This window comes from Rhamphochromis longiceps, linkage group LG15 (assembly GCF_057381845.1).
Source record: "Rhamphochromis longiceps isolate RC_006_pf linkage group LG15, R_longiceps_female_GT1.1, whole genome shotgun sequence".
In the NCBI taxonomy this organism is placed as follows: domain Eukaryota; kingdom Metazoa; phylum Chordata; class Actinopteri; order Cichliformes; family Cichlidae; genus Rhamphochromis; species Rhamphochromis longiceps.
In genome coordinates this window covers 15093817-15121764 of record NC_140571.1, presented here as the reverse complement: position 1 = coordinate 15121764, position 27948 = coordinate 15093817, and the positions used below count along the sequence as shown (strand labels likewise).

The following is a 27948-nucleotide window of genomic DNA, read 5'->3' as shown; positions in this document are numbered from 1 at the left end:
AGTGGACTGAGTTTACTCAGTAGCCATCACATGATGTAAGCATGGTCATGGGATCATGTGGGGAAACCCATCTTTAAAGATAGCTTTTAGTGGAGATATCATGCTCAAAGGTAAAAGTCATCCATTGATCAGATGTGGTCAGGAAACCCAGAATAACTTCTTTAAAAGGGTCTTTGGCTAACAAGGCTAACACAAAAACAAAGACAAATTAACAAATTACATGCATTATTTTCAGCAACTTAGCCAGTGCGTGAGTTTTTTCCCATCTTTCACTCTTTAAAAGTCAGTAACGCCCAGGTCACTGCATGTTTTCATAACAGAAGATACCTGACACCAGAATCTTTACTAGTGGAACTACTTGCTGTACTGGTTCAGTGTATGCAAAGCATTTGTGATGATGTCAGTGTCATGTATCGAGCTGATAAAAGAGGAAACTTCACCACATGCAAATAAATTTTCCTACCTGGCTGGAGGATAACGCATCCCAATTCTTTTCTACAGGAGCGCTTTGGGACACAGTGTATGTAACCTTTCTTATATTTACCAAGAGTCTGACGGTCGCATTATGACTGAAAACGCAATAATCCTCTTTTATTTTTTTTTAAGTGTTAGTCTCACAAGAAAGTCATTTACCTGGTTAGAAGATCCCCCAAATTCATTGGAAATCCAGAATTCATGAGTACACGAGTATCTATTCTACGGGTTTGTACTTCACACTTGTGTAATTTTTCTGTGAACTAGGATTGTTTTGAATTTGCCCGTAGGTGTTTGCCTTAAACTCAAATTTTAGATAAGCTCTGAGAAGCTTTTTGCCTTCAAAATAGTTTTTCAGTGTCATACCTCTAACACATAAAGAACTGTGCTGTTTTTAAATTTTAGGCCTTTTAGATGATTTGATTCTTATCTTACCAAGAATACTAGAAGGCATCTGATTGATTTAAAATTCTCTCCTTAACCTGAAAACAACACATAGAGTCACACTCATAACGAAACGTCTTCAGACACAAGATGATGTGTCATGTCAAGTTTCATGCCATGATATATATTTCTCAGTAGATCCGATTTTTTGTTTGCTGTTGAAGTTCATGACTTTAAAAACCAATTGGGTGCAGAGGTCTGAATTTATTTTGGATTTCCTCTAATCCACACAAGGTCAGAAATAACCATACAAATAACAATACACCGCCACTAATGTGTACACTTGATTAAATTGATGATCCTGGAATCTGCAGTTCTTTAAAAATGGTAAGGGATTGGTTCTTATATAGCGCTTTACCACTCAAGCCAACATGTTTCATTTATCTACTCACACCAGCACTTTTTTCTATGCTTTTTCTAGCTAAGTGCTTTCTATCTGATAGTGATGCATCAGAGAGCAACTTGGGTTTGCCCAAGGATACACTGTCATGCAGACTGGAACAGCCAGGAATCGAATCACCAACCTTCCAATTAGTAGATGACTTTCTGAGCTACAGCCACCCCAAATGGGCCATTAAACTTCCAAAATGGTTGACCTCAACCCTACATGAAAATTTGTGGGCTAAGCTTAAAAGCCAGGTCTTTGGCAACAATTCAATTCAATTTAAATGCTTGTCGATAGCTACTAAAAGCATCTGGTTGAGGTGCAACTATCTAAGGGACATTTAACCAAATATCATATATTTGATCCTGTATGTATGTCTTTGACCCTGTGGGCATTAGAGAAAATCCAAAATAAATACACACTTGTGCACCCACTTCTCCTTTTTAAAGCGATTAGATATGCTGAACAACAAATCCACACTGCAAAAAGAACAGTTCAAAGAAATCATAAAAGCCCCAAATTACCATGACATGCCCACGATGAGTGGATCTAACTTCTGATCCCTACTGTACATATAACAGTTTTGATTTAAATCTAAAATCGAGTTAAAATGCAAACTTCCATTTGTTTTTGGCTAACTACCTTAAACAGCACAAAATCAGCGGTGACATCATTTCGCTGCGCTCTGTATGAACGTAATTGGTGAATAAAAAACGATCCGTGGCATGTTTATGAAAGCTTCCTCGCTTTAACTGTCAGTGCATCATTCTGCATAGTGAAGCTCAAACATCCAAGAGAATTAACAATGTCCTGAGGAAAATACAAAAACAAAGTTCAGCGCTTGTTTACTTCTCACTGAACATTTAATATTCATTAGCCTACTCAGGAAAGGTTTTGCATATGCTATTCTATACACCTGGTATCTGGCAAGTTTTCCCCAGCAAAATCACCCTCAGTCACACAGGAAGTGGAGCATTTTACATTTCTGACAGCTGCAACAGCTTGTGTAGAATAAAAGAGGCAAGATGGGCAGTTAACATGAGCTGTATGTATAAGTGAGCCTGGAGAGACAAAGAAATTAATACTAGAAACTCACAGAATATCACTTTCTGTTTGTTGCAGTAATCGTCTAGAGCTGGGGGGGCAGCTGCAAAGAGAGGCTAAAGCTCAACCTCCTCTTAAGAGCTAAAAGGGCCTGGCTCCCACAGAGCCATGCAGCAGGTGACCTCCCCTGTCCTGGAAACAGTTGCTATTTAGACACGATGAGCAGCGGGCGCAGAGAGTCATTGTTATTTATATTGTCTTATCCTTTTGGTCGAGGGCAGCGAGTGCATCCGATAAGTTTCTCCACTTGAAGGTCAAGACTGAGAAGTTTGGTTTATAACCTTTGAGAGGACACGGACGTTTATTAAACACACGCTCACTGAGGGTGATGGGTATAAATATCAGGGAACATTATGCAAAACCCCCAGCCGTGTAAATCCATCCATGTGTATGATACGCTTCCATCCTGGGTTAAGGTCACAATTAAATTGGGATCCCACTGCAGGCAGAATGACAGTATTTGCTATTATTGAGAAAGCATGACCAATACTTTATATTACACATAAAGAACTACAGTGTATCGGAGACAGTGAGGTTCCCTCCTTGAAAATACAGATTATAAGCATGAGTGTGTATGCGAGCAAGTGAGAGCAAATGTTTAAATTTTTCTGATTGTTAACTAAACAATATTTGGTAGTTGCTAAGTGACCATGAGGATGAGTCACCCTTCCTCAGGCGGAGGGACATGCCAGCTTGAATGAATAATACTGAGCAGACTAGCCCAACTCAGAGAAAATAGGGCTGTTATGAGTTTGGTGATGGAGCTGTTATTGTTCGGTGTAAACTATACCTCTTCTGGTAATCCGTCACAGTGACGGCCCTCCTCACTCAGGCAACACTTTCAGGAGAAATTTATTATTTTATTTTCACTGCATGCAGTCATCGGCTAATTCAGTACTTCTCAGCCTTCAGCTGGAACTCCCCTCAGAGGTGGGCATCACAAGATGACTTATGAAATGTGTTATAAATGTATTTCTAATTATAATTTAAACACGCTGACACAGTGAGCTTGGTTATTTTGGGGATTTAATGTGTTTAATTTCTGTCATTGTTAACTAAACCAACACATCACTCTGGGATAATATCTCATTTAAGTGTTTCTTTTTAATTAAAGTTGAATACATTTTAATAAAACAAAAAAAGTTGCTAATTCTGATGAAAATAGCACGCAGTGGATATATTTGAAATGGCACAAATGCTGAAAGAGGGTTTCAGAAGACAAAAACTTGTCTGCAAACACTCAAATGTGCGGAAGCTCGTTTCTGCCACCGACTAGGATTTTTTTCCCCTTGATTTGCAGAGGTAAATTGAAATTTAATGTAATCTTTCTGAATTTTTAGTCATTTCTTTTTTCAGAAGTTTGAGTTAGTAAGTCAAAATTTTATACAATAACCTGAAATTCTGACCTACCTTTATTTTGAAAGCAAATGTCCCCTGTTTCCAGTTTCTCAGTATTTATATTTAGTCTATCTGGTTGTTAAGTGATGACGTGACGAATCCTACTTCCGGGCCTAAAGTAGTCTGCGTTTAATATGGCTTTTGTGTTGTTAACATGTTTAATGTTATGTATTTTCTTCTATTTAATCTCAAAAAGCTCCTAAAACAGTCAGTGATCACTGTTGACCTCCCTCGGCTTTTATTATCGCGAATCATTTATTTAAGCTCAGTTTTTAAAACCTTAGGATGTAACTACAGCCCAGCCCATGCAGCAGTATATGAATGACTAACCTCGTATTGAGGATGGATTATCTCAGTTGTTCTCCTGGCTGAAGTTTGGTCCTTTTACAGCATCCTGCCATGCGATTACATTTGTTCCTGACCACCGAGAACACTCACGTTAACTTTTATCGAGTGGAAAAAAAAGTTAGCTTGTTTATATTATGCTAACATAGCTGTGTCGCTAGCGGTCGCGTAGCACATCATTATATACCAGCTAGCCCAACTTCAGTAACCCTACAAACGTCACTGCTGTTTAGTTTTCTGTCTTCATTTATGTTGGAAGTGATAACAGAGCTGTACGTTTTAATTTGTTTCCAAAACCCCGCAGTCAGGACATGCTATATTGTATTTAGATAGAAGCTAGCGAGCTAACTTCCTGCTAACTTCTAACTCCGTTAAATGTCATAAATTCCGTTTTCATGGATGCCTGGATGTTAAACTCAATTGTTACACCTGGTAGAGCAGAACGCTGATCATTTTATTAAAGATGAAAGACTTTAGACAGTTTTTCAACTCTCAGTAATGCCATAGTGATCGTTTGATATATGGACCTGCAGCGGAGTTTAGGCCCAGACACGGCTAGTGACGTCAGACTTAACGACCAGATAGCTGCAAGTCTCCAGCACGTTAAGTGCAAACAACTACTTCAAGTTATTTTCTCAGTAATGTGAGTAAGTAGGATTAATTTTTCAGATAATTACCTCAGATCTTTACTTATGGGTGGAGAAAGCCCCAAAACGTTTTACAGTTTTGTCTGGCAAAACACAGTGTCTGGCAAAAAAGATTTGCCAGACATTTTGAGTTATTTTCTCAGATGTTTAAGTTCATGAGTGAAAATTTTGATTCATGAGTGCAAGTATAAGTATTTAAAAATGAGTGAGCTAAGCATCAATATCATGGTCCCTGTTTTCTGCTGGGTTTATTGCGCCCCTTTGTGTCTCTGCTTTTCTCCACCCACCGTCCTCTCTCTAGCTTCATGCACAGTGCTAGTGTTAATTACTTAGTTAGTTACAGTCATGTACTCCCTCTTTTTTTGCGAGGATTCCTGTGTCCTGCATTTAGATTACCTCTCCAGACGAGCTTCTAACAATAAATTCAAAGAAGACATTAGTTAAACTGTTGGCACCGATTTGCAGTTGGAGCGAAACATCTTACAGAAGAGGCAAAGAAGCAGTAGTTGATGTGAAACAGTGAAAGAGCCTGTCAAAACTCAATTACAGTGGGAAATGAGAAAAACCCTGACATTTCAGTTTGACTGAATCAAGCCAAAGTGTCTGGTTTAAGTTTGACTTCTTAAAGCAGCTGGAGTCATTTAGGCTAGAAGATGTATTCTTTTAAAGTTCAAACATTAAACCCGAATGTATTTGTCGAGTTAAATAACAGGCACTCAAATTGTTTTAAATGTCACTCAGTTCATGTGTTAATTTCTGTCGTGTCATCATCGGACGTCCTATCAGCTTCAAACTGGTGGGTGAAATCTGATTTTATGCTGGCCAAGTGACGACTAACAGTTCACCTCAGCTCTAAAATGTGTTTACCAGTGTTGGCTACCCTGTTGTATCACTGATCTTATCACACACAAGTATTTTAGGATTTTCTCAGTGCGTGAGGTTGCTAAACTAAAATACACGCTGAATTGTGAAACTCCTGTTTGTCACATACTGTCAGTTTGTACAAAAGTTTAGACAGGAAACCGAATTTCCATCCAGCAAAATCCAAAAGTAAACAAAGGCAGTCACGGCGTGACAGTATTTCCGAGGGAGGCGCCATAATGCATCGACAGCCTGGGCTGACAGTTTTCTTTTTCTTTCTTTTTGTTTTTTGTTTTTGTTGGACCCTCGAAGCTCAGACAGTTCGTGCAATGATAGTCACACAGCCTTAACGATGAGCAGAGAGTGATTTTGGAAAGCCGGCGTCGGTGCTTGGTTAGCATCTTGCTCATTCAATTAAACTGTCTAATGAAGCTAATGAAAACGATTTCCAGTGACGGTGAGAGTCATAATTGGCCCATTAAGCTTAAAGAGGTAAGATATGTTTGAGGCTGCGTGTTGTTTGCGTTGCAGCCTAATGGAAGAGAAGCTGATAAATATGCACAAAGTGAAGAAGCATATAGGTTGACAGGCTGTTGAATCTTTGGCAGTGTCCCTGCTTGCCATTGCTGGACATGTTGCTTTTCAAGCTGTTGAGTCTGCAGTAAGCCCATCTGTGCCATTCCCTGTTAGAAACCATCAGTAGCAAAAATTTTCCATTTATTAAATGCTCAGCATTAAAAGAGGAATAAAGTTAATAGCCAGATGGGATGAAATACTAGAGGGAGAGGCCAGCGTTTTGCATGTTAAAGACTAAAAAACAGCAATTAGTAAATGGGCTAATTTGTAATTTAAACACTTCTCTCTCGTGTCTTTGCTAAATGAATGCATGTGTGAGAAGTGTCTTCCAAGGTTACATAAGGTTGAGATCTTCCTGTTTAGCGCTAAATGTGTCTCTGAGTCTGCACCTTGCTGAAGACAGGAAGTGGTTTGGGTCTTTCATCTGGGCCAGTGAATACCGCACCTCGATCAGTCACATTTTCCATGCTGAGTGTCAAAAAAAAAAGGCCTAACCACTTCACTGTGTTTGAGATCAAAGTTTGACATTATCTCACAACAGATACACGAAGCCACACACTGTCATGTTTTCCATGGTGTGACATTTATGAAAGGAAGGCAGTTTATTATAATCCAGTTCAAGATCTCACAAAAGAGAGAAAATGGTTGCCACATTAGCTTATCGTCCTGCTGAGCATTCAAAACGAAATAGAAAAAAACAAATCTCACCGCGTCATTGACATCATCAGAGGCAGCAGCAGCAGCAGCAGCATCCACCTGCTGCCAGTTTCCTATGACAACAGGTTTGAGAGATTAGAGATATTGATTTAACTGTGTAAATGTAAAAAGACGGATGCTGTAAGCAGCATAGAAAATGTCTATGAAATGATGAAAATGAATGACTTGGACAGATGTAAAAGCAAAAACCTGAAGGCTAAATGCTATCAGTGACTGTGGGAGGTTGTATTGAACTTTTCTATCAGTGGTTTTTGCAACAGAAAGATTTTTCGAGAGCGTAATTACATCACAACTATCAAAAATGCAGCTAAAGAGACATTTCTCAAAAACCGCTGGATGTGATGAACTGCAGTAGCTTTGGTGATCCTAAAGAGTTTCTGCCTGGGGTCATCATGGAACCTGAATTTTAATTTAATGAAGCTATGACCCTATACCTATTAACTTTGAAGCAAAAGCTACACTGTCGTCAGATGATGTCTGATCATCTTCAGTCAAAACCTCAAGCATCCAGTTTTCCCACGACCCTGTACAAACCTGTGGTAAACTAAGTACACTCCCAATTCAGTGTCAGCTATAACATAAAGTAATTGTTTTTTATATGACTTATCAGTCACACCATTGTGAAGGAGTGTTAGTCCACTCCACTTTGGTGATGTTACTTGAGTTCATTGAGGTTTCCACAGCATTTTGATGTGGTTGAGTTTCAGACTTTGGCTGACCATTGGAACAGCTTGAGCCTTTCCTTTTTCAGTCATTCTGTTGTTGCTTAAGATCTTTGTCCTGCTGCATGACCCGATTTCAGCAAAACGTTAGCTGTTGGGCAGTTAGCCTCACATTTGACTTCAGCATACTTTGGCATACAGAGGAGTTTGTGGTTGACTTTGATTGCAAGGTGTCCAGGTCACGTGGAACTGAGTGTGACATTTGGTACGAGGTATTTGCCCTGATATGCTGTGTGTGGTTTCCTCCAAACATGGCGTTGAGAAAAGACATTGTTCCAGAAGTCTTGTGATTTGCTCATTTGCAACTTTGCAAACCTAAGCCATGCTGTCATCATCTTTTCAGCAACTCCCCCCAACAAGCCACACTTGTTAAAGAACATTTTAAATTTAACATGGTAACTGAGGCCTGAAGAGTCTAGGATATAGCTCTTGATTTTTGTTTTGCAGTTTTCTGAGCACTGCATAGTATGACCTTGAGAAATTGTGTCAACACACACTTGAGTTCTCCAGACCAACAAATTCCCAAAACTTCATCTAGAGGTGCTCACACTTACTCATGCCGATGCTCAATTAAACAAGTGCATTTGATTTTTTGTTACTAATGCTCTCAGTTCTCATTGAAGCAGTAAGGGTGTTTTTCACACGATTCTATGCAGAGCTGTGAAAAGCTAAGTACACCCTTACAAGGATCAAACAAAGACTATAATTGGTCAATATACAGGAAGTACAAACACAAACCAGAAAGCCCTTACCTACAGATTCTGTATTAATGTACATCAGCTCACACGCATCCATTTATCAGACTACGAAAAAGTATAATAAAAACAACACTTCCCTCGTGTCTGCAGCTGTCTGCACACACACACTCACAAATCAGTATAATAAAGTTAAAATCAGTGCAGTTTTTGATGTATTTTTTTCAGTTTGGTTTTTATTGTTTTAAAATAGTTTAATCTCAAGTCTATTTTTCATTAGTTTCAGTGGTAGTTTCATGCTTTACTACATATTGTATTGGTGGTATTTGCCAGAGGTAAGATTTAGAATATTTAGTACAGATATGAAAATATTGACAACTTGATTCACTGTGATTTACATACCTCAGTCCTAATAAACTGTGTTTCCTCAGATTTGTCCTTTCACTTAGTTTTCTAGTTTAGTTTTTTCACACTTTGTTTTAGCATTTAGTTTAGCTTAGTGAGGTGTTATATCTACAGAGCTGCTGATGTGAATTTTGACACATCTTTTGACACGTTTGTCATATTTAACATAAAGGGGAAATGTTTTTATACGAGCACTTATGCAGTGCCGTATCTGATCGTTGCAGTTTGAGCATGAGCAAACTTTTTCCTGGTTTGGTTAACTACTCAGAACACTCAAAAGAAAGGCAGATTATGGTCTTGGTGAAATTCACAGAAAGTCTAGAGGCGACTAAAACCACGGTCTACTGTATCTTTTAGATAAAATTTACCTATTGTGCTTACAGTGATTATTTGTACATACGATGACTTCAGGGTTTCAATTATCACATGAGCATCCACCATATTACTCTGCACACACAAACACATACACACACAACTTTGTTGCATATGCATACCTTGCTTGTTCAGGGTTTGACCTCGTTTTGCCTTCAGAACTGGAAAAATTCGTCATGGTACAGTTTCAACAAAATACTGAAAACATTCTCAAGAATTAATTAATCAATTCTGATGCTCGGTTTGAACTTCAGCTGGTTGTCTTGACCATGTCTACATGCTTAAGTGTACTGAGCTGCTGACATGGGACTAGTTAATTAGATATTTGCATGAAAAGTTAAAAACTAAAGACTTAATAAAACATGGGCAATGAGAATACATATATATTCTCTGATATGTTCCACAAATACTTGCCACTCTTTCTAAAACAATATAAAAACAACTCTGGGACCAATTTTATCTACTTGAAAACATATTCAGAAAAATACGTGTGTTAAAAAAAAAGGCAAAGGTAACATTAAGATGTTTAGCTTCAGAAATCTGTCATTTGAAATCTTTCATTCTTCAGCTGAATAAACTGGGTGTTTCTAGGAACCAACATTCTTTCCCCTTAGCCTGCCAGCATCTAAAATCTACTTCGCTACATGCCATTATCAGAAGCTCCTGATCATAAACACTTTTAGGAAATCGCTTTTGAACATTTGATGATATAGATTTGGTTCCTGGTAATTCGTTGCAGCTGCTTGATCATGTAAACAGTTAGTGTTGGTGTAGACCGAAAAACTCTGACAGAATCTTGGTGTCAGCTTGACATGATGTACGTGACTTGACCAGTTATGTAAATTTAACCGGCAGAACTGGTTAAATTTACATAACTGGTCAAGTCACGTACATCGTGTGTCTGACTTCCCACCAGAAGTTGTTCCTAAAATGTTGTTCCAAGCTCCTGTTTCTCATTTAACATCTTATTTTAATACCAGTAAAATGTGACTGGCCTTCATTAGCTCTTCTTGTTATACTTTCACCCAGTTTTTTAAAGATTTTTTAAGCCCCCTTTCTGTTTGTGGTTGTCGTTACAGTGAATAAATCATTAATGGATAAGAATCCAAGCACCCAAAGTGCCCACATATTTTGCACGGCTCTCTAAACTTTATGTAGCTCTTATTTTAGATACTACGACCATGTAAATGTCAGCATTACAAACTTACTTGCTGGCATTGCCTTGCTTATGAGCTTCATGAGAAAGCAAATTTCAGGCAGTCTAGTGGGTCTTTTAATGATTTCTTTTGCTTTTAAAGGAAAACTCCTTCAGTCCATTTCTTCAATTTACTTAGAAAAACTCGGTATTCCCAGAACCATCTCAATATCTTTCTAAACCACACATATATATATGTTGATGAAAAAAAAAAAAAAATTCAGGGATTCTTAATACTGTCTATTCTTGTTTTATTATTTCACTACCAGGGATCTGCTATTAATAAACATGGATGTTCTGCCAACCCGCCCTGTATAAATGAAGGGTAGATAAAATAGCAGATAGTTTTAATCTTACCAGGTGTTCATAAGCAGTCTGAGTGTACCGGCTTGTTCTGTGAGAAATACACAAATGATTCAGTAGTACATATCTGCTAAAAACAAGTTAGTGTGATAAACCATTTTATTTCATCTTCACACATTGCTTTGCTAAACAGAGTGCTTACATTACCATAATATTATAGTATGATACCAATAAAATGGTCTTCTGAGTTTGGCCTGGGGTGCTGGTTCACTTACACTTAAACACAGTGAAACAGGAGTCTGTCACAACGGGACTGAACGGACTCACGTGCAGGCTCTAGGTCTTGAAAGCACAAGAGTCTTTATTACAATACACCAGGTGATCTATTTACAAAGGTGAGGGGAAAGCCGGGCTCCGGGGGTCCACACACGAATGGGAAAGACGCCGAAAGTCACACACTCATTCCGTCCACCCCTCACGCGCCTCTTCATACTCCAATCACTCAGGTAACACAGGGGTTGGTCCAGGGAATCTGTACACAGAGACACGAAGGGATTATAAAGGCAAATCGCTGAAAAAACACAATAGAGGTAACTGAGCTGGGATTACACTGACGAGGGTCGGCAACGATCCAGCAACGAGAAACGCAGAGCTGCCATCTTATAAAGGAGCTGGAACACTCTCGTGATGAGCCACAGGTGCGTGATCGCGACCAGGTGCGTGGGCCAAGGGCAGGAGCCCACAGGTGAGCTCCGCCCAGGCAGAGGGAGGAGGAAAAGAGGGGAAGGGAGAGAGCAGGAACAAAAAAGAAAATAAAAACATATGTAGCCATACTGAGCCGACCGGGTAGGCACAGGGACCCTGACAGAGTCACTGGGAAGCCAATCAGCTTTGATCATCTGCATCCATTTATAAATAACTGTACAGACTGCTAATAATAGAAGTGATAATACCTGCTCTGCGTTGTTTCAGGTTGCCAGCGAGGATAAATAGAGTGCTCAGATTATATTTGGGGTTCGAAGCCAACGAGACCCTTCCACCACAACATAGGTCCCCGTCGTTCAGGGGCTGCGCAGCCAGCCAACTTGGCACTTGCTTAACAACACTCCTGCCAAAGACACCTACTTATTGCCACCAATAATACTGCCACCCCATTCTGCATACAGGTCACTTGTGTTGCGTTACACAAGAAGGTTAATCTCTTTTATTCTGCTGTGTTTTAGCACTGAAGTTCAGTCTATCTGTGGTCTGATCCAGGGAAAATTACATTTATAGGTGATCACATTGAAAGTATACTATTACATACTTAGTAGATCAATCTGGAGCCTTCATGTAGCATCACACAAAGGAGTGTTACTATTGCTAAATATTCGTTATATAATTTATGTCTACATATAGGTTTTCTAGGATCAAATTCAGGTACATACCAAGGAAACCAAGTTTAAAACTACATGTATTTTAAGACACTTATAATTTAAGGCACTTTAGACTTGGCCTGATTTTTTTAGACCCCTATTCCTTTTTTTATTTAGAGTCTATTAACCTACAAATGTTCTCATTCATTGCATTCATTGTAAAGAGTATGTTTCACCTGTGTCCCTTTTGGTAACCTTTACCCCTGAAAACATGTTCACCTAATTCATAAATGGCTTGAGATTCAGTTACAGTTCAAGCATTTCGTGTTTGAAAGGAGAGTTGCTCAACAATCTCAAGCTTTAATGTCAACTGCGTGAGTCCATGAGTGGGTGAGTGGAGATATTCACCTGTCAGAGCCCAAAGGAGGAGTTTGGAAAGGTTAGAAAAGGGTGAATGGAATAAGGACTGGGTCTGCTATCTTTAAACATCTGCCCACACTAGTAAGTTGGTTTAACTTGATTTTAGCGATATGTTGGATGGCTTTTTTTTTTTTTATATCCTTTGAGTTATGTTCAGATGTTGTACATCTGGATTTAAATTTCTGTATCAGACTCCCTGTTAGATCATGACTTATGGTTATAGGGCTGTTAAATATAGCTACCTCTGAGTAAGGGAGGGTTGTAAGGAAGATGATCATATGCTGTTGGAGAACACGGGAACTTGAAAGGCAGGGGTGTTCCAATCTGTAGAACAAGAATGAGCAATTAAGTGTAATTATTAGGGTGGGTGGGTATTAGTATTATAGTATTATATACTGGTATAAGACATGAGAATATCCTTTGAAGACATTTCTTTTAGAAAAACTGGTCCCCAGAGTTACAGAAAGATAAACAAAATATGTTAGATGAGTGTACATAACCCCTTAAGTATAGCACCAACAGTACTTAGGACACATAAACAGCTCTAGGATATTTGATTACAAAGGCAAGAAATAATTTTCTGACTGGTGGCATGAGTGACTTGCTGACTGATACAGAAAACTGCCGAAAAACTAGTCAAAGTGTGGACATTTAAGATGGTTTTTGAGTTATCCCCTAAGCTAAGTCGGCCATTTTGGAGCACTGTAGGGATGTAAAATTATTAAATGTAATGGCTGTTCTCAGAAGACTTGAGGTCAGACACTTTTTACACAGCAATCTGAATTTAAATGATGATTAGTTGAGTCAGAAAAACTGTGGACACGATTTAGTACTGTGGTTACTCACCACAGAATTGTGTGCCCTACCTCAGTGATGTAAAGCGAGCCTGAGTAAAGACCAAAGAGCAAATTAGAGGAGTCACTGGAGCTTCTTAACATTTCTTATGAGTCGGTTTTTATGCAAATTATTAAGCAGATGAGGTGACTACCCCGGAGAAGCTTCTGCTATCCAACAAGCCATCACCACATATTTGAGGCAATGAGCAAATCAACGAGCTTATAGCCATCACTGGTCTTCTTTTACAACACATGGATGGCCAGGTGCGTTACTTACCTGGGGAAAACCCGGTACCAGGGTCCACTATGGGAAGAAAGCAAGCTGGCAGATGCAGTGTGATGTTTTGAGCAATGTTCTGCTGGGAAACCTTATTGATGTTACTCTGACATTTACCACTTACCTAAGCATTGTTGCAGACCATGTGCAATATTTCATGGAAATGGTATTCCCTGATGGCTGTGGTCTTTTTCAGCAGAATGATGCACCCTGCCACAAAGCAAAAGCGGTTCAGGAATGATTTGAGGAGTAAAGCAATGCGTTTGAGATGTTGATTTTGGTTCCAAATTCCTCAGCTCTCAATCCACTTGAGCGTCTGTGGGATGTGCTGGACAAACAACCCACCTCGAAAGGATGTGTTGCTAACATCTTGCAGTTCAGGCCTCATAGGTCACGGCTGTTTTGCCAACAAAAAGTGGACTAACGAGGTATTAGGCAAGGTGGTCATAGTGTAGTGCCTGATCTAAGAGAAAACTTAAAAACACTTTTGGAGAGGCCCAGTGCTTAAACTTGATTGGGCTTGAGCCAATTATGACCAACATGCTGTGACTATGGCTACTCGGGAGCAGCTATGTAAAAAAGAAGGGCCTAAAATTACGCTGTTGTCTTTGTATGTGATTACTGGTGCTATAGGAGGCTCAAAAAGGCTGTTAAATCTAGGTTTTAGAGGCACTTATTTTATCCTGTGGCACTTTCAACAGTTCAGTGAGTACTTTCAATAAAGATGTGAAAGATACTGTGACTTGTATTAATGTTTGGTGGAAGACGATGGTGAACAATGGGTCAATCTAAAGAAAGAAACAATGTATCATTCTTTTTTACAATGAAGATCTAAACCAAGACGTGGACAAACTATCTTTTCATTCTCTGTTTCAGTAAACCAGTTCTGGCAGTTGTGTAGCATTCGCTTAAGCCTTTCTGGGTTGGCAATAGGCCTTTTTTTTTCAAAACAGACATCATGACTTGCAGTAGGAAACAGGTGTTGTTCTTGTTATTTAAATGTCTACTGCAGGGGCGGGGCTTCCTAGAAAACGAAACACTTCATATGAGAGGTTAACTGACCACAATGGAGATCAGTGAGAAGATGCAGTGTTATTTATATTTTGGTCTAACTGTGTACGTCTTCAGTCTGTCTCACCAGGAAGACATTTATATTTTTGCACTTTCATATGAAAACTAGCAGAAATACTTCTATGCAGAATGGAAAACAAAACTGGCTGCTTTATTACCACCACAGCCGGCTAATCACAACAGGAACTGTGTGGTACTGTCAAACTGTTGGTTTTGGAAAGTTATTCGTATAAACGTTAAGTTATACACACCCCTACTAAATCGACACAGGGAAGGTGGAGGATTGGGTGTATTTTTTAAATTAAATTATGTGATAAACAGCTGAACAGACAGCCATCACGGCAGGGACGTTATTGGGATTTTTAAAATGGGATGGCACAGGGGGCCCCACCAGAAATGAGAACATCTGATCTGAAATACATCACATGTGACACCCTGTGCCCTCATTATAGACAGTGTGTGTGAAACATGACAGGGGCACAAGATCCTAAAAACAGCTTCTCATTAACTTTAAAAATCAGTGAAAGAAATATTTAGATTCTTAACTTAAGTCAGTTATAATTCTACGTAAGTACAACATCAAAATATATTTAACACACCTAAAATAAAAGTGAAATTATTGACTCATTAATGTGTTAATCTAATTAGCCAATCCTGCCAAGACAACTAGCTGAAGTACAAAGTGAGCATCAGAATGGGGAAGAAATGTGATTTAACTGGTGTGGGATGGTAGCATTTCAGAAACTGACCAAAATCTTAGAGGAATGTTTCCAACATCATGTTGAGTCTGTGCCACAAAGATTTAAGACAGTTTTGAAGATAAAAAGAGGTTCCAACCTAACAAAGCGGTCGCTCAATGTAGATTTTAGACAAATGATGAGACACATAGGCTTTAAAATAAATTATATAAAGTAAAATACTTCTATCAAACACACAAAACAAGCATAAGTCAATTAAAAACTGAAGCAACACAGCAAACAAATTTTAAAAAGGAAAAAAAAAATGATGTTATGGCATAACCTAAACCTCTCTTTCAGTAGGCTCTTCACTATAAAACACTATAATCTGAGAAAAGAATCAGCTTTTCCTTTTCCTACGGTTTAAACACTCTATTAAACTCCAATAAAGCTCAATTAATGCTGTTTGCCTTCTTCCTCGAGCCTCCTGGAGAGACTTTTGATTGGCTGCCAGTGACATCATCTGTACGCGCGGACCGGAGGCCGTTGAAGCGACAACCGCTCCCCCTCCCCTCTCAGCCAGCCACAGAGAGAGGCAAGCAGCTCGTCCAAATCCCTCCCACCGCAGGGCCGGCCCTGGATGTACGAGGAGGATCAGATGTAATATTAATGAAGTCGCGCATTGGCTCGTACTCGCGTCATTCCCACTGCGCGACTTCTGTAGGCTGGCAGACTTCCTTCAATATTATTTCTGGACAGCAGGGTAAAAGTACTAAAAAATGTTGCCCAGCCACAACACTGGGACGGACTGAATGGAGGCCACGTTGTCGGGGAGCGGAGATAATAAATCCGTCTACGGTCAACCGCGACACTCACCGGTAAGCAGAAACGCAGAGCAAGTTTGGGAATCAGTGGCACAAGTTGTTCTTGAAATGCACGGTCATAGAGATTTCACGCGATTCCATAATTAATGAAGCAGAATATTCAATTGCTGGAACCATTTTGAGTATATATATCTATCTATATATATATAGTGTGTGTGTGTGTGTGTGTGTGTGTGTGTGTGTGTGTGTGTGTGTGTGTGTGTGTATTATAAATTCTCTCTTATTTTATAAGCCCCGCAGGCTTAATGGGCTTCAGTCCTGACAAATGCGGCAAAGTTACAATCTGTACCTTATTTTTCTTTATTTTTATTTTTTTGTTTAAATCAGTCATCCCGTATTAATCTTTTTAGAAATTATTCACGGCGGTGGTGTGAAATTGGATTTCCTTCAGTCTGCAGCTCATCTGATCAGTTAGTCTCCTCCTGAAAGCCATATCACATTCTCGGCACGTTCTCATGCCGGTTTTTTCAATGAATTTGGCCATGAATGATTTCTGCTTTTGCTGAACCTGCACCGTGCATAAAGGATGGCAGCGGCCGGGACAGGCAAAGCTCGGCGGGTGTCTTTACATAATATGCCAAGATGACATGCTTTTAAAATGCTCAGGCTTCTGATCCAAAGGAAATGCCACCCTTCTTTTTTGGTACCCCGTCTTTCCATTTGGGTGAGACAAAACTGCAGCGTAGCATTGATGCAGTATTTTATCTTTTTTTCTTCTTCTTTCTCTCTTTACCTCTTCCTGTTTTTGAATCAGCCACACCAGAGTTGGGATGAAAAATTAAGCATCACTCACGTGTGTGCGGTGTCTGGGGGATGATTCATATTAATTACACCCAACAGTGATTCAGTTACAGGAGAGTCTTGATGATTTAACTGTTTATTATTAGTGGCCGGTCTGTCACACCTAAATTTTCCCACCAACTTGGGTGTCGCCCTGCAGGTGTTGACATTACTAATATTTGGCTTCTGCAGCCGTTTCCTAGTTTGCATGGTGTTCAGACAGACGAGGGGACGTCTTCTCGCAGCCGGGATTAATTCAAAAACTTATCCTTTCCACAGAGCGACTTGTTGAGTTCTCCGTGAAAGTCCAGTCCTCGGTCTCCCCATGCCTCCATCTCCCCTCGACGACAGAATTGTGGTGGCGCTGCCAAGGCCAATCCGACCTCAGGAACTCCAACTACGCCTGGACACCAGCTACCTGGACTCCATCACCACCAGCAGCATCGACAAGACCGTAATCAGCACCACCGTGGTGAAGATCCGGGCGACGGCCAATCTTGTAACGTATATGCCCTCATCCAAGGGCTCCACGCGCTCATTGTCGTGTGGATGCAGCAGTGCCAGCTGCTGCTCTGTCACAACCTATGAGAAGGACAGCCAGAGCCTCAGCCACAGCCAGGTGAGCGCCAGTAGCCCCAATCTCAGCTACGCCGGGCCCCCTACCCCAATGGTCAGCAGCCATGAAGCATTAAGTGCCCCCAGTCTCGCCCCTGGCACACCGAAGGCCCTAGCCACCGTGAGGGTCATCCACCCCAATGAGCTGGCCAAGCGGATAACCTGCTGTCCCATGGGTCACCCTGTGGGGCCCGTGCCGGTCATCATTGACTGCCGGCCCTTCATGGAGTACAACAAGAGCCACATCCGGGGGGCCGTGCACATCAACTGCTCTGACAAGATCAGCCGGAGACGGCTGCAGCAGGGCAAGATCACTGTGCTGGACCTCATTTCCTGCCGTGAGGGCAAGGACTCTTTTAAGGGCATCTTCTCTAAAGAGATTGTGGTTTATGATGAGAGCACCACAGACCCGAACCGGCTGACATCCACTCAGCCTCTACATGTGGTCCTGGAATCACTGAGGAGGGAGGGCAAGGACCCAATCATCCTCAAAGGTAACACTTGAAGTAGAAGCATCAAAGTGGGAGATAAGTGAAAAACAAGCAACTAATGAGGGCTTTCATTTACAAAAAGGGGGTAGAAACCGCAATTTCATGGGGTTTAGCCTGACTTTGGAGGGACTCTGTAGCAAGTGTCTGATTTAATCAGCGCTAGAAGCTTAGTCGCAATATAAACTAACATGAAACAAATGTGGTAGAATAATAGTGTGTTTAAAGCCTCCTAAACGTTTGTCTTTATTGTTCGGGCCAGCTGATTTTCTTTCTTTCTTTTTGCCTGTCACCACAGCGTTTTAGTTTTATCACCCAGTGAGCTGTGGACTTAAGCCTCACAGCAGTTATAACACCACAGATAACAGCTTCTGCATCCACTGCCTGCATCGCGCTCATGCATAAACATATGCACACGCTCTTTAAGAGCTTTCTATATGACTCGCTCTCACCTTTTTTTCCCCCTTTTATTTTATTTTTCTGTTTTTTGCAGAGAGCTAGAAGCAGCTGTTATTAAATAAGGCAGCCTGGTGAGATAGCAGTCCCTGGGTCATTGCCATGTTTTCTATCTTTGGTTGGTGTGTTTGAAGCTGGAGAAGTATTTCGTATTTGGTGGGTTTGGGGGTTGGGCTGCGAGTGTTCCTGTATGCCTCCCAGTCACAGCCTAGCCGTAAGATCACAGCACCTTGATCTCGTCTCTTCTCGTCTGTTGCTTTCACTTGTTCCTCTGGTCCTCCTGTGTACTTTGATAGACGAGGCTTCTCCTCAGTCTCTCATCCTGCACGGGTGTCTGTCTGAAGCTGCCTCAGTGGGAGGAACAGGCAGACTGTCTTGCTCTTTCTTCCTCTGGTTTAATTCTTGCAAAATGCGAGCATCCTCTCTGCTAAAGGGGATCAAATAGCACAGGCTCACTTTCCTCTACTTTTATCAGCATCGGCGATGGCTAGTTTCTGCCTTCTCGTCACATGTGCATTCTTGCCTGGAGCCTTTATTCCATTCTGCATACATGCATGTTTTATATTATGTAATATTTCACTAAAAACCGTGAACTTTTTTTTTGTTGCTGTAAGGACTTTGCTGCTGTAATGTGCAGCCATCATTATTCTTTACTTCCTTAAATTATTTGTAGAAATGTGTTATTTCAGGCAGCAGTAAAAATAACACATCTGGAACATACTTGTGCAAATGCTGTTGAATAATTTAGCCAGAGTCTGTTATTTTAGAGCTACCAAACATGTCTCCATCATGATTTATTGTAAATATGGCCACGGTGTGTGTCTCTACTTCACTGGAAACACAAGATCTTCTGTCCCCTGCCCTGCTGCAGCTAAAAGCAGATATAGGTTACACCTAATCCGTCAGAATTGCCATAAACAGCATGTCAGTAGTGTTGGAGGGTTTAGGGTAAGGGCTGGAAAAAAGCAGGTCTGTGGTGCGAGAGGCCTTGCGAGGCAGAAGCGGTAGCTTCTGAACAGGAACTGAGCCAGTGGCTTATGAAAGTGATCGAGACACTTCTCGTGTTTTTCACTTTTGTCAGTTTTAGTCGCAGATAATGACAGACAGTCACACTTGGCAGACTTCATCTCACGGCACCGTGCTTCTTCTGGGGGTTCTGCTGTTCTCGGTTTACTATGAAAGCTGAATTTGAGAATAAAAATATGCTTATTCAGTTTGAGCCAGAACTAATTTGCATTGTTCACATTCTCATTTGCATTGTGCGGCTAGCTAAATTTGTTTTTCCCAAATATAGATTAAAATGGCAGATATTTGCTTGTTACTAATGTTTAATGGAGTAATAATAGAGTCACAACAAATTGCAATAGAGGCAGCTTTTATTTACAGCTAAATATTTTGCTTTTGTGTGCAAAGGAATGTGTATATCGCCCAATGTTTTAGAGCCTTTGTTGAATTTTTGCTCTAAAACTGGGAAAGCGACTCTGAAACGCTGTCATCTGCACATTAATACCCCTGTTTTAGTGTTAATTTTGGTCTATACCAACTCGTGATGGATAGCTTTCCCTTTAACCTTCCCTAATGCTTCCGTAATGTGGCTTTATTTTGACGTTTAACTGAAATCAGCTTCCCAATAAGGTTACTCAAAAGAACGCTGTTATTATAATAATAATGAGTTACCTCTGCGCAGTAGAGGTAAAAGTAAATGGTCAGATTACAGGTTGGAATTTTTCAAATTTAGGTAAAGCGCTTTACTAGTCCCTAAGGACCCCAAAGCGCTTTACACATCCAGTCATCCACCCATTCACACACACACTGGTGATGGTAAGCTACATGTAGCCACAGCCACCCTGGGGCGCACTGACAGAGGCAAGGCTGCCGAACACTGGCGCCACCGAGCCCTCTGACCACCACCAGTAGGCAACGGGTGAAGTGTCTTGCCCAAGGACACAACGACCGAGACTGTCCAAGCCGGGGCTCGAACCGGCAACCTTCCAATTGCAAGGCGAACTCCCAACTCTTGAGCCACGATCGCCCATTTATGATACACAGCCATTATATATATACACCCTGCTAGTACTGGGCTGGACCTCCTTTTTGCCTTCAGGACTGCCGTCATTCTTCATGGCATAGATTTGACAATGTGATGGAAATGCTCCTCAGAGATTTTGGTCCATATTGACATGACAGCATCACACAGTTGATGTAGATTTGTTGCACATCCATGGTGTGACTCTCATGTTCTAGTACCTCACAAATGTGCTCTACTGGCTTTAGATCCAATGACTGTGCAGGTCTTTTGAATACAGTGAACTCATTGTCATGTTTAAAAAAACAGTTTGACATGATTTTAGCTTTGTGACATGGCGCGTTATAATGCTGGAAGCAGCCATCAGAAGATGGTCCTTAAGGGACATGGTCAACAACTCACAGTAGTATTTTAGGATGTGGTATTTAAATGATGCTCACTTAGAGCTAAGGGGCCCAAAGTGTGTCAAGAACATATCCATCATGATATTACACAGCAATCGCCAGCCTGAACCATTGATACGAGGCAGGAAGGATCCATGCCATCATGTTGTTTATGCCAAACTCTCGGCATGCCATCTGAATGCCGCAGCAGAAATCAACACTCATCAGACCAGTCAGTGTTTTTTTCCAATCATCTGTTCGATTTTGGGAGCCCATGGAAATTGTACTCTCAGTTTCCTGTTTGTAGCTGGAAACAGGAGTGGCACCTGGTGTGGTCTTCTGCTGCTGTTTGCATACTTCAAGGTTTGACATGCTGTGCATTCAGAGAGGGTGTTCGTCATACCTCAGTTGTAACAAAGGGGTATTTCATTCATTTTTGCCTGTTGCAGTACGGTCTTTCTTCTTCTGGCATCAACAAGGCATTTTCAGTCAGAGAGATACCGCTCACTGGATATTGTCTGTTTTTCATACCATTCTCTGTAAACCAGAGAGATAGTTGTCGGAAAATCAAAGTAAATCAGCAGCTTGTGAAACACTCACTTCTGGCACCAATAACCATGCCTCGTGCAGAGTCACTTAAATCACCTTTCCTTTCCATTCTGATGCTCAGTCTTCATGCTTCAGTGCATTTAGCAGCTAAGGGATAACTCCTTCATGAGCTGGTGGAGAGCTAAAAGTAGAACAGGGCTTATATTCTTGAGAATGTTTAAATGATAAAGTTTGCTTGATATAAATATGTGTTTAGTCTTTCTGTTGAGAGATAATAATCAGTGAGAGGAAAAAATGTCCTAATAGTTTTATTTCTTTAGGCAAGGTTTTTCTAAATGGCTATAAAATACAGATACAATATAGCTTTAAAAAAATAATTGTAAAATATTGTGATTTCTCTAATCTATATAACAAGAGTTGTACACCCGATACAAGTGCTTTACCTGCACCGCCGAAAAAGCCCATAAAAACATTAACATCATGAATATTATTCATCTTATTATTAAAATTGGTCACTCTTTTGGGCATTTTCTAAAAAAAAATCTGGAAATGAACTCCATTTCAGTGGAAATTCCCCAAGGTGTTTGAGCGTTGAGCTTGTTGTTGCAGGTCCTGTGAACACTTCCCCTTCTTATATTTACCACAGTGTAATTACTACCATGATAATGAGGGCTTGGCGACTATCATACCACGTTTAGGGTGATGTCTTTGTTTAACAGTGGGGCTGCTTCACGATGGAAACCGACAGTTGACAGGAGTGTCACCTGCTCTCCACCACAGGGGAAGTTGTATGGTTGTGCGATGACCTCACATGGCATTATGTCAGCTCTTGCACTGTGAACAATACATGAACTGATACTTGGACCCCTCCCCAGAGCTCCAGTGCTGAAGGGAACCTTTGGCTGATGGTATCACTGGTGCAAACAGGTGCAAACCGGTTATTTGGAGAAGTGAAGTGAATAGTGTATTTAAAACTCAGTGCACCTATTCACATTAACAGGTAAACAGATGCGCCTGTGTGTACATGAGCTAGTGGAAAATGTCCTGCAGGCAACTTTGGGTCTGGTTTTCAAAGCAAGTTCACTTGGCGAATGGCTTCATCCTATTATCTAAATGCAGCATTCAAATTAGAACCAAATATAACAGTGGCGTCTGGGGTTTGTAATGTTTTCAGGGCTTCAGAGCTTTTATCTGCTTTTATCAGATGTGTATGCAAAGCTTGGTTGTCCTGCTTAGCTGTTTCGTGTTTCATGTGGTGGTCAGACATATAAGCATGTTTATTTTTAGCAAAACTGCGCTCCTGTGGGAATTGAGCCTTTAACCCGTGCCATGTCATCTTCATGCTCTATCTGCTGACACCAAAAGGGTCCAGTCTGGATTTAGAAAAAACAAACTGAAGAAAAAAGTGTTGTTTGAGAGTTTAACTCATTTTTTTTTGAAGCATTAAACCCGCCCTACATCAGCCTTTCTCTCTCCATTCACAGGAGGCCTTAGCAGCTTCAGGCAGAGCCATGAAAACCTGTGTGAGCACTCGCTGCACCTTCACGAAGGCTTGGACACGGGCGCAGCTGCTGGCCTGACGGGGGCTCTACCTCACTCCCTGCCCTCCACCCCGGACATAGAGAACGCAGAGCTGACGCCAATCCTGCCCTTCCTCTATCTGGGGAACGAGCACGACGCTCAGGACATCAAACTGCTGCAGCGCTTGAACATCGGCTACATCCTAAATGTAACCACCCACCTGCCGCTCTACCACTATGACACGGGCCTCTTTGTCTACAAGCGCCTGCCTGCCACCGACAGCAACAAGCAGAACCTGCGGCAGTACTTTGAGGAGGCGTTTGAATTCATTGGTATGAAAATCACCTCTTAGCGTCACAGTACACATTTGGACTCAAGCTCGGCCATCTCACTGGGAAGCTGGCGTATTTAAAAAGTCACATGACATAAAACTTTCACTGCTGGTTGCACAGAGCTGTCAGCAGTTAAACAAACAAAAATGTTGGTTCATAAACTGTCTACATTACAAGAGCTCACATTGTGTCATGTGAGGTTATCGCGCATAGTATAAAAATAATCTGTATGTAATGAGTACTTCCTTTTGTGTGTTTTCTTGTAAATCTTCTCGTGACTCACACTTATTTCTTTAAATTCTAGTGCAGGAACCGCTTGGTTAAAAAAGGAAAGGTCATGTTAATGTTAGGAACACAAAGGGATATTTTATGTAAGGAAACAATAGTGCTGTTTTTTTCTCATATGGATGACTAAAGTTTGTTTAAACTGGATGGCTCACATAGTCTGAGCTGATCTATCGAAATTTCTTTGCTGCCTGAAGGGAGGAAGGTCCTAGATCTAACTCACAATCAAAAACTCCACTTAGCTGAACTGAAGGTTTCAAAAGAGCTCCATGTCCTGGCATGTTGGATCCAGTGAATTCGATCTGTAGTTGATGTGCTGCTGTAATGCAGAATTAACTCTTTCCTCATAAAGACGACATTTGACGACCTGCCCCGTACCCCTAATGACGAGTTTTTAAACCTCTGTATATATCAATAAAGATGAGGTCTGATGACCATTAGAGTAGATTCAGGGTCTTTCCAAGGGTAGCTGCATAGACAGAGGCCATCCTCAGTAACTTCTTATGCAAATCTAGTCATTTTGTTCTCTAATAAGGCCTGAAACATGACAGAAACCCCTCAGTTCAGAAAAGAGCCTTAAAGGTAGCTCCTAGTAGCATTTCACGGTGTAAAGACTGAAGTAGATAAAAACAAAACCTTATAATCTAAAGTTCAGAAAGGTTTACTCTCTGAACACCTGAAGGCACAAAGGAAGGTTCATTATCCAATCATGTGTGATGACTGGACTTCCTCATGGGCTAACTGTTTCCATGTTCTTTCTGCAGAGGAAGCACACCAATCGGGTATGGGCCTCCTGATCCACTGCCAGGCAGGCGTGTCTCGTTCAGCCACCATTGTGATCGCCTACCTGATGAAGCACACCTGGATGACCATGACGGACGCCTACAAGTTTGTCAAAACCAGGAGGCCCATCATCTCCCCGAACCTTAACTTCATGGGCCAGCTGCTGGAGTTTGAGGACGACCTCAACAGTGGAATAACGCCACGAATCCTCACGCCAAAGTTGATTGGTGTGGAAACCGTCGTCTAGATTAACCTCTCGACCACTCCCCCTCCAATGCTCGCACTTGTACCAAGTCTCCATCTGCCAGCGGAGACTGGCTGATCTGAGCCAATTTGGAGTGTGAGAGTCGCTGAATTTTTCTTGACTCTTGAGAATGCCAAAGCTCTGGGTCAGTGGCGAAGAGAAATGCCAAAAATCCCCACTGTTTGGACCTGGCTGAAGTCCCAGAGGAGAGAGCTAGAAAGACAGGAAGCGGTCGGTGGCGAGCTTTCCACTTGTGACTGCAGAGGAGCTTAAATGACGGAGAAGGAAATCTGTTTGGAAAAGAGATTCTGTGCGCTTAGGGGTAGATATTGACAGAAGAAACTCTTAAAGCTCACACTGTGGCACACAGTTTATGTTTGCAGACTCAGGCGGGGTTGGCCACGGCAGTGCCTGTCCAAAAAAAACAAACAAAAAAAACAAATAAAGACTTGTTTGGTGTGTTAATGTTGTTTTATTTTTATACAGGGGTTTATGGGGGTGACCATGACAAGCCCACAGCGGCTTACTGTGCAATAATTTCAGAGTGGAATGCAACTGAGACCTTGATCTTATGTGTATATATCGGACTTGATAATACAAAAATATTTCCAGCTCTTTGCTGAACAACGGTTTTGATGTTAATGTAAATTACTGTTGTTCAGTTCAATGTGCATAAGTATGCTGTATTTTAGGCAGAGGTAGGAGATGGGGGGTGGGGTGGGGGGCTTATGGGGGTTTTCGTCCGCTGAAACAAAATTCATACTGAGTGCGTTTTCTTCACTATCTTCATTTCCCATTCCTGCATCTACATATGCATATCTTTTAGCAATATACATAGTAATAGACAGCCATATGAGCTTTTCTTTTCTGTTTTTTTTTAATGCATGGCTGCTGGCAGTTGAAGGAACACTTTGAAATTACAGTGAATATTGTCAAACAGGGCTACTGGAGTTGTTTAATGTAACACAATGGAGGAATATCACTGCCTGCTTCTGTCTCCTAGTCGTTTTTTTCGCTCCAGTTCATCCGTGAGCCTGCTCTGTTGTACTGTTAAGTCCCCGTTGTGGCCTCATCTTATGTTCTTGTCAGTGCCCTATATTTTGAGCTATGGTTCAGCCGATTCTAAGGTAGCAAAGTTAAGTTGAGGTACAAAAAAAAACCATGCACTCGTGGGTTACAGTTTAATGTGACAGTGAGGGTGGTGGTGTGGTAGCAGCGTGACCATCGTCTAATCTCGTGCAACTCCCTGTCACGAAGCTACAGTTAAGTGAGCTCTTCTTCCTTGCATAGGCAAGCGCTGCTGTCACGTGCTGCTCTAGTGCCTCTATCAATGCCTTAATTCATGCGTCACCAGTGGGCCTGCGCATGGCACTCTTAACATGTACGCACGAATGCAGAACACGCAGAGGTCAAATGTTAGCTCCCAGGCAAAACTGCCCCGCTCCTTTGTCTCAGCTCTTTTCAGACACGAGAGACTTCACGTTGCCTCGCTAACCTGTATAAATGATGGCATTCTGTCATTCGGATAACATCTTTAAATTAATGCTTCTCACCGCTTCATGCAGACATGGCCAAAGAGAGTGAAGAAGATCACACTGATCACGTCTTTCATGTGTGGCGGGTATGGTTCTCATTGAGTTATTAATCGAGAGATGGCACACTTTTGAACGTCTCGTCGCCATTGCCACCAAGAGCAGGGTCTCTATCACTCTGCGCGTCTGTGTGTGTGCTGCAGGGTGCTGCTGAGAGTGCTGCGCCCCGTCCCTGCCACAGGCTCAGAGAAGGAGATCTCTCTCTCTGTCTTTCATTGAGAAGAGCAAATGCATCATAGAGGAATGTTTTAATTACATCCGTTAATTAGATGCTGAGTTGGTGAGATAAAATGTTATTTCCATTTTTCTGACATTCGGGGCATTCTCTGGTGAGCTGAGGCAGCTCGCAAAGTTGCACGAGAAACACGCCTGTCTGTTAGGACGCATGCAAGACTGTTGCAAAGCGGTCAGATTAATAGAAACGTGAGTGTCTGAAAGGAGCTACGTAGACATCACTCTTCTAAGATTGTTTCTGCCATTCTTAATCAACGTGCGGACGTTTAGGAAGAAACACCTGGAGGTTAAAATGCTCTTTGTGCGAGTCCAACCAAGTGGTGGCATTTGAAAGGAAATCTAATTGTAAATGAGCTCGGCACGATTATATGCACTTCCTGCTTCACTAATATACTCACCCCTGACCCATAAAACAAATATATTAAGACTCTACTTGGTAGACTTCGCTCTCATCCATGTTGTAGATTGCTGCGTTGCCGCTGCACGTGCTGAATTTTGCATTCATCCTAATTTGTCTTGGCGCATTTGATTGTCTCACCTGTTGAGTGCTCATAGTAAAAAAGGAAGCATTTACCTACCCAGGTGGGATGAGCTGCGGTTTAAGCCTTTCCACTCATAGAACCGATCAGTCACTAAAGACCTCGTCTAGAGCTAAATGTGTGCACAGCCATAAAATATTCAGCAGATCAACACTGTTGGAAAATTTAAAATTTCCTTTTCAAACAAAGAAAAATTGCCTTGTTATCGCGTGGAAACCATGCGTCTTTGACCTAATTGGTTTAGATTTGATAAACCCAAGGGCTTTCAAAGTTTTCCCAGTACATAAAAGAGCATGTAATCTTTCAACTGAAGTTAAAACAAACAGCCAGTGATTTATGCCTTCTTCCCGAGCTGATTTGAAGCAGCTTCCTTACAAATTACGGTCCCAGTTCTCTTTATAGTCATAATGTTCTTCTGGTTTCTGTTCAGCTCTCCACTGTCTGCATGAAATAAAAGGCATGCAAAGAAGCACAGGGCTAAGTATCAGTGTCGAAAAAACATCTGCTTCGCAGTCCACTGTAAGCAAATTATATCTTAAAACCAAACCCGAAAGGTTTTTTTTCATTGTTTATTCAGTTTTGAAGAAAAAGTTCAGTCGGTAAGATTGAGACGTTTTCATGGCAAAGTGAATACGCATACAGTGTACTCAGTAAGGCTTTACAAACCAACATTCACGACAATAAGCTTGAAAAAAAAATCCCTCATGTGAAACTTCATGCTATGCAAAACGAACGAATATATAACGGGCTGTTTTCAGCTATTGTTTGATAGTTTCGAGGTCTCTGTGAACATTTCGAGCATGAATAACAAGTTTGCAGCCTCAAAAAGTGAGATTTGTGTGATTCACCGACAAAGAAGTTTAAAAAAAAAATGTCTGTCCTATGTATTTTTTTGTTGTTGTTGCTGTTGTCACTGGTGTCTACTGGTGCTTTACAATATCTGATTATGATGAAAAGG

The 27948-nt window shown here is 41.2% G+C and overlaps 1 protein-coding gene and 1 long non-coding RNA gene across 3 annotated transcripts; one reads left to right on the top strand and one right to left on the bottom strand.

Annotated features, from left to right (window-relative positions):
- The first annotated feature begins 398 nt into the window (after window positions 1–398).
- Window positions 399–27719, top strand: dusp10 (dual specificity phosphatase 10). 2 transcript variants are annotated; one of them, XM_085382009.1, is made up of 4 exons: window positions 399–520; window positions 17223–18052; window positions 22945–23313; window positions 24363–27719. In XM_085382009.1, exons 2-4 carry the CDS (start codon window positions 17269–17271, stop codon window positions 24626–24628), a joined length of 1419 nt encoding a protein of 472 aa, XP_085238135.1. In that variant the 5' UTR covers window positions 399–520; window positions 17223–17268; the 3' UTR covers window positions 24629–27719. The 2 variants fall into 2 exon arrangements, with proteins under 2 accessions (XP_085238135.1, XP_085238134.1); XM_085382008.1 differs by lacking the exon at window positions 399–520 and adding an exon at window positions 15852–16157.
- Window positions 10819–12865, bottom strand: LOC146652418 (uncharacterized). The gene is made up of 3 exons (XR_014907681.1): window positions 12661–12865; window positions 11259–11751; window positions 10819–11175 (listed from the first exon to the last, which is right to left on the bottom strand). It is a non-coding gene; the product is annotated as an uncharacterized LOC146652418 (long non-coding RNA).
- Window positions 27720–27948: the final 229 nt, after the last annotated feature.

Excerpts from the sequence above, each read along its gene's own strand:
- dusp10 (XM_085382009.1), top strand. The coding sequence starts at position 17,269 with ATGCCTCCATCTCCCCTCGACGACAGAATTGTGGTGGCGCTGCCAAGG. Across the intron at positions 18,053-22,944 it reads GGACCCAATCATCCTCAAAG|GAGGCCTTAGCAGCTTCAGG; the intron begins GTAACACTTGAA and ends CTCCATTCACAG. Across the intron at positions 23,314-24,362 it reads GGAGGCGTTTGAATTCATTG|AGGAAGCACACCAATCGGGT; the intron begins GTATGAAAATCA and ends TTCTTTCTGCAG.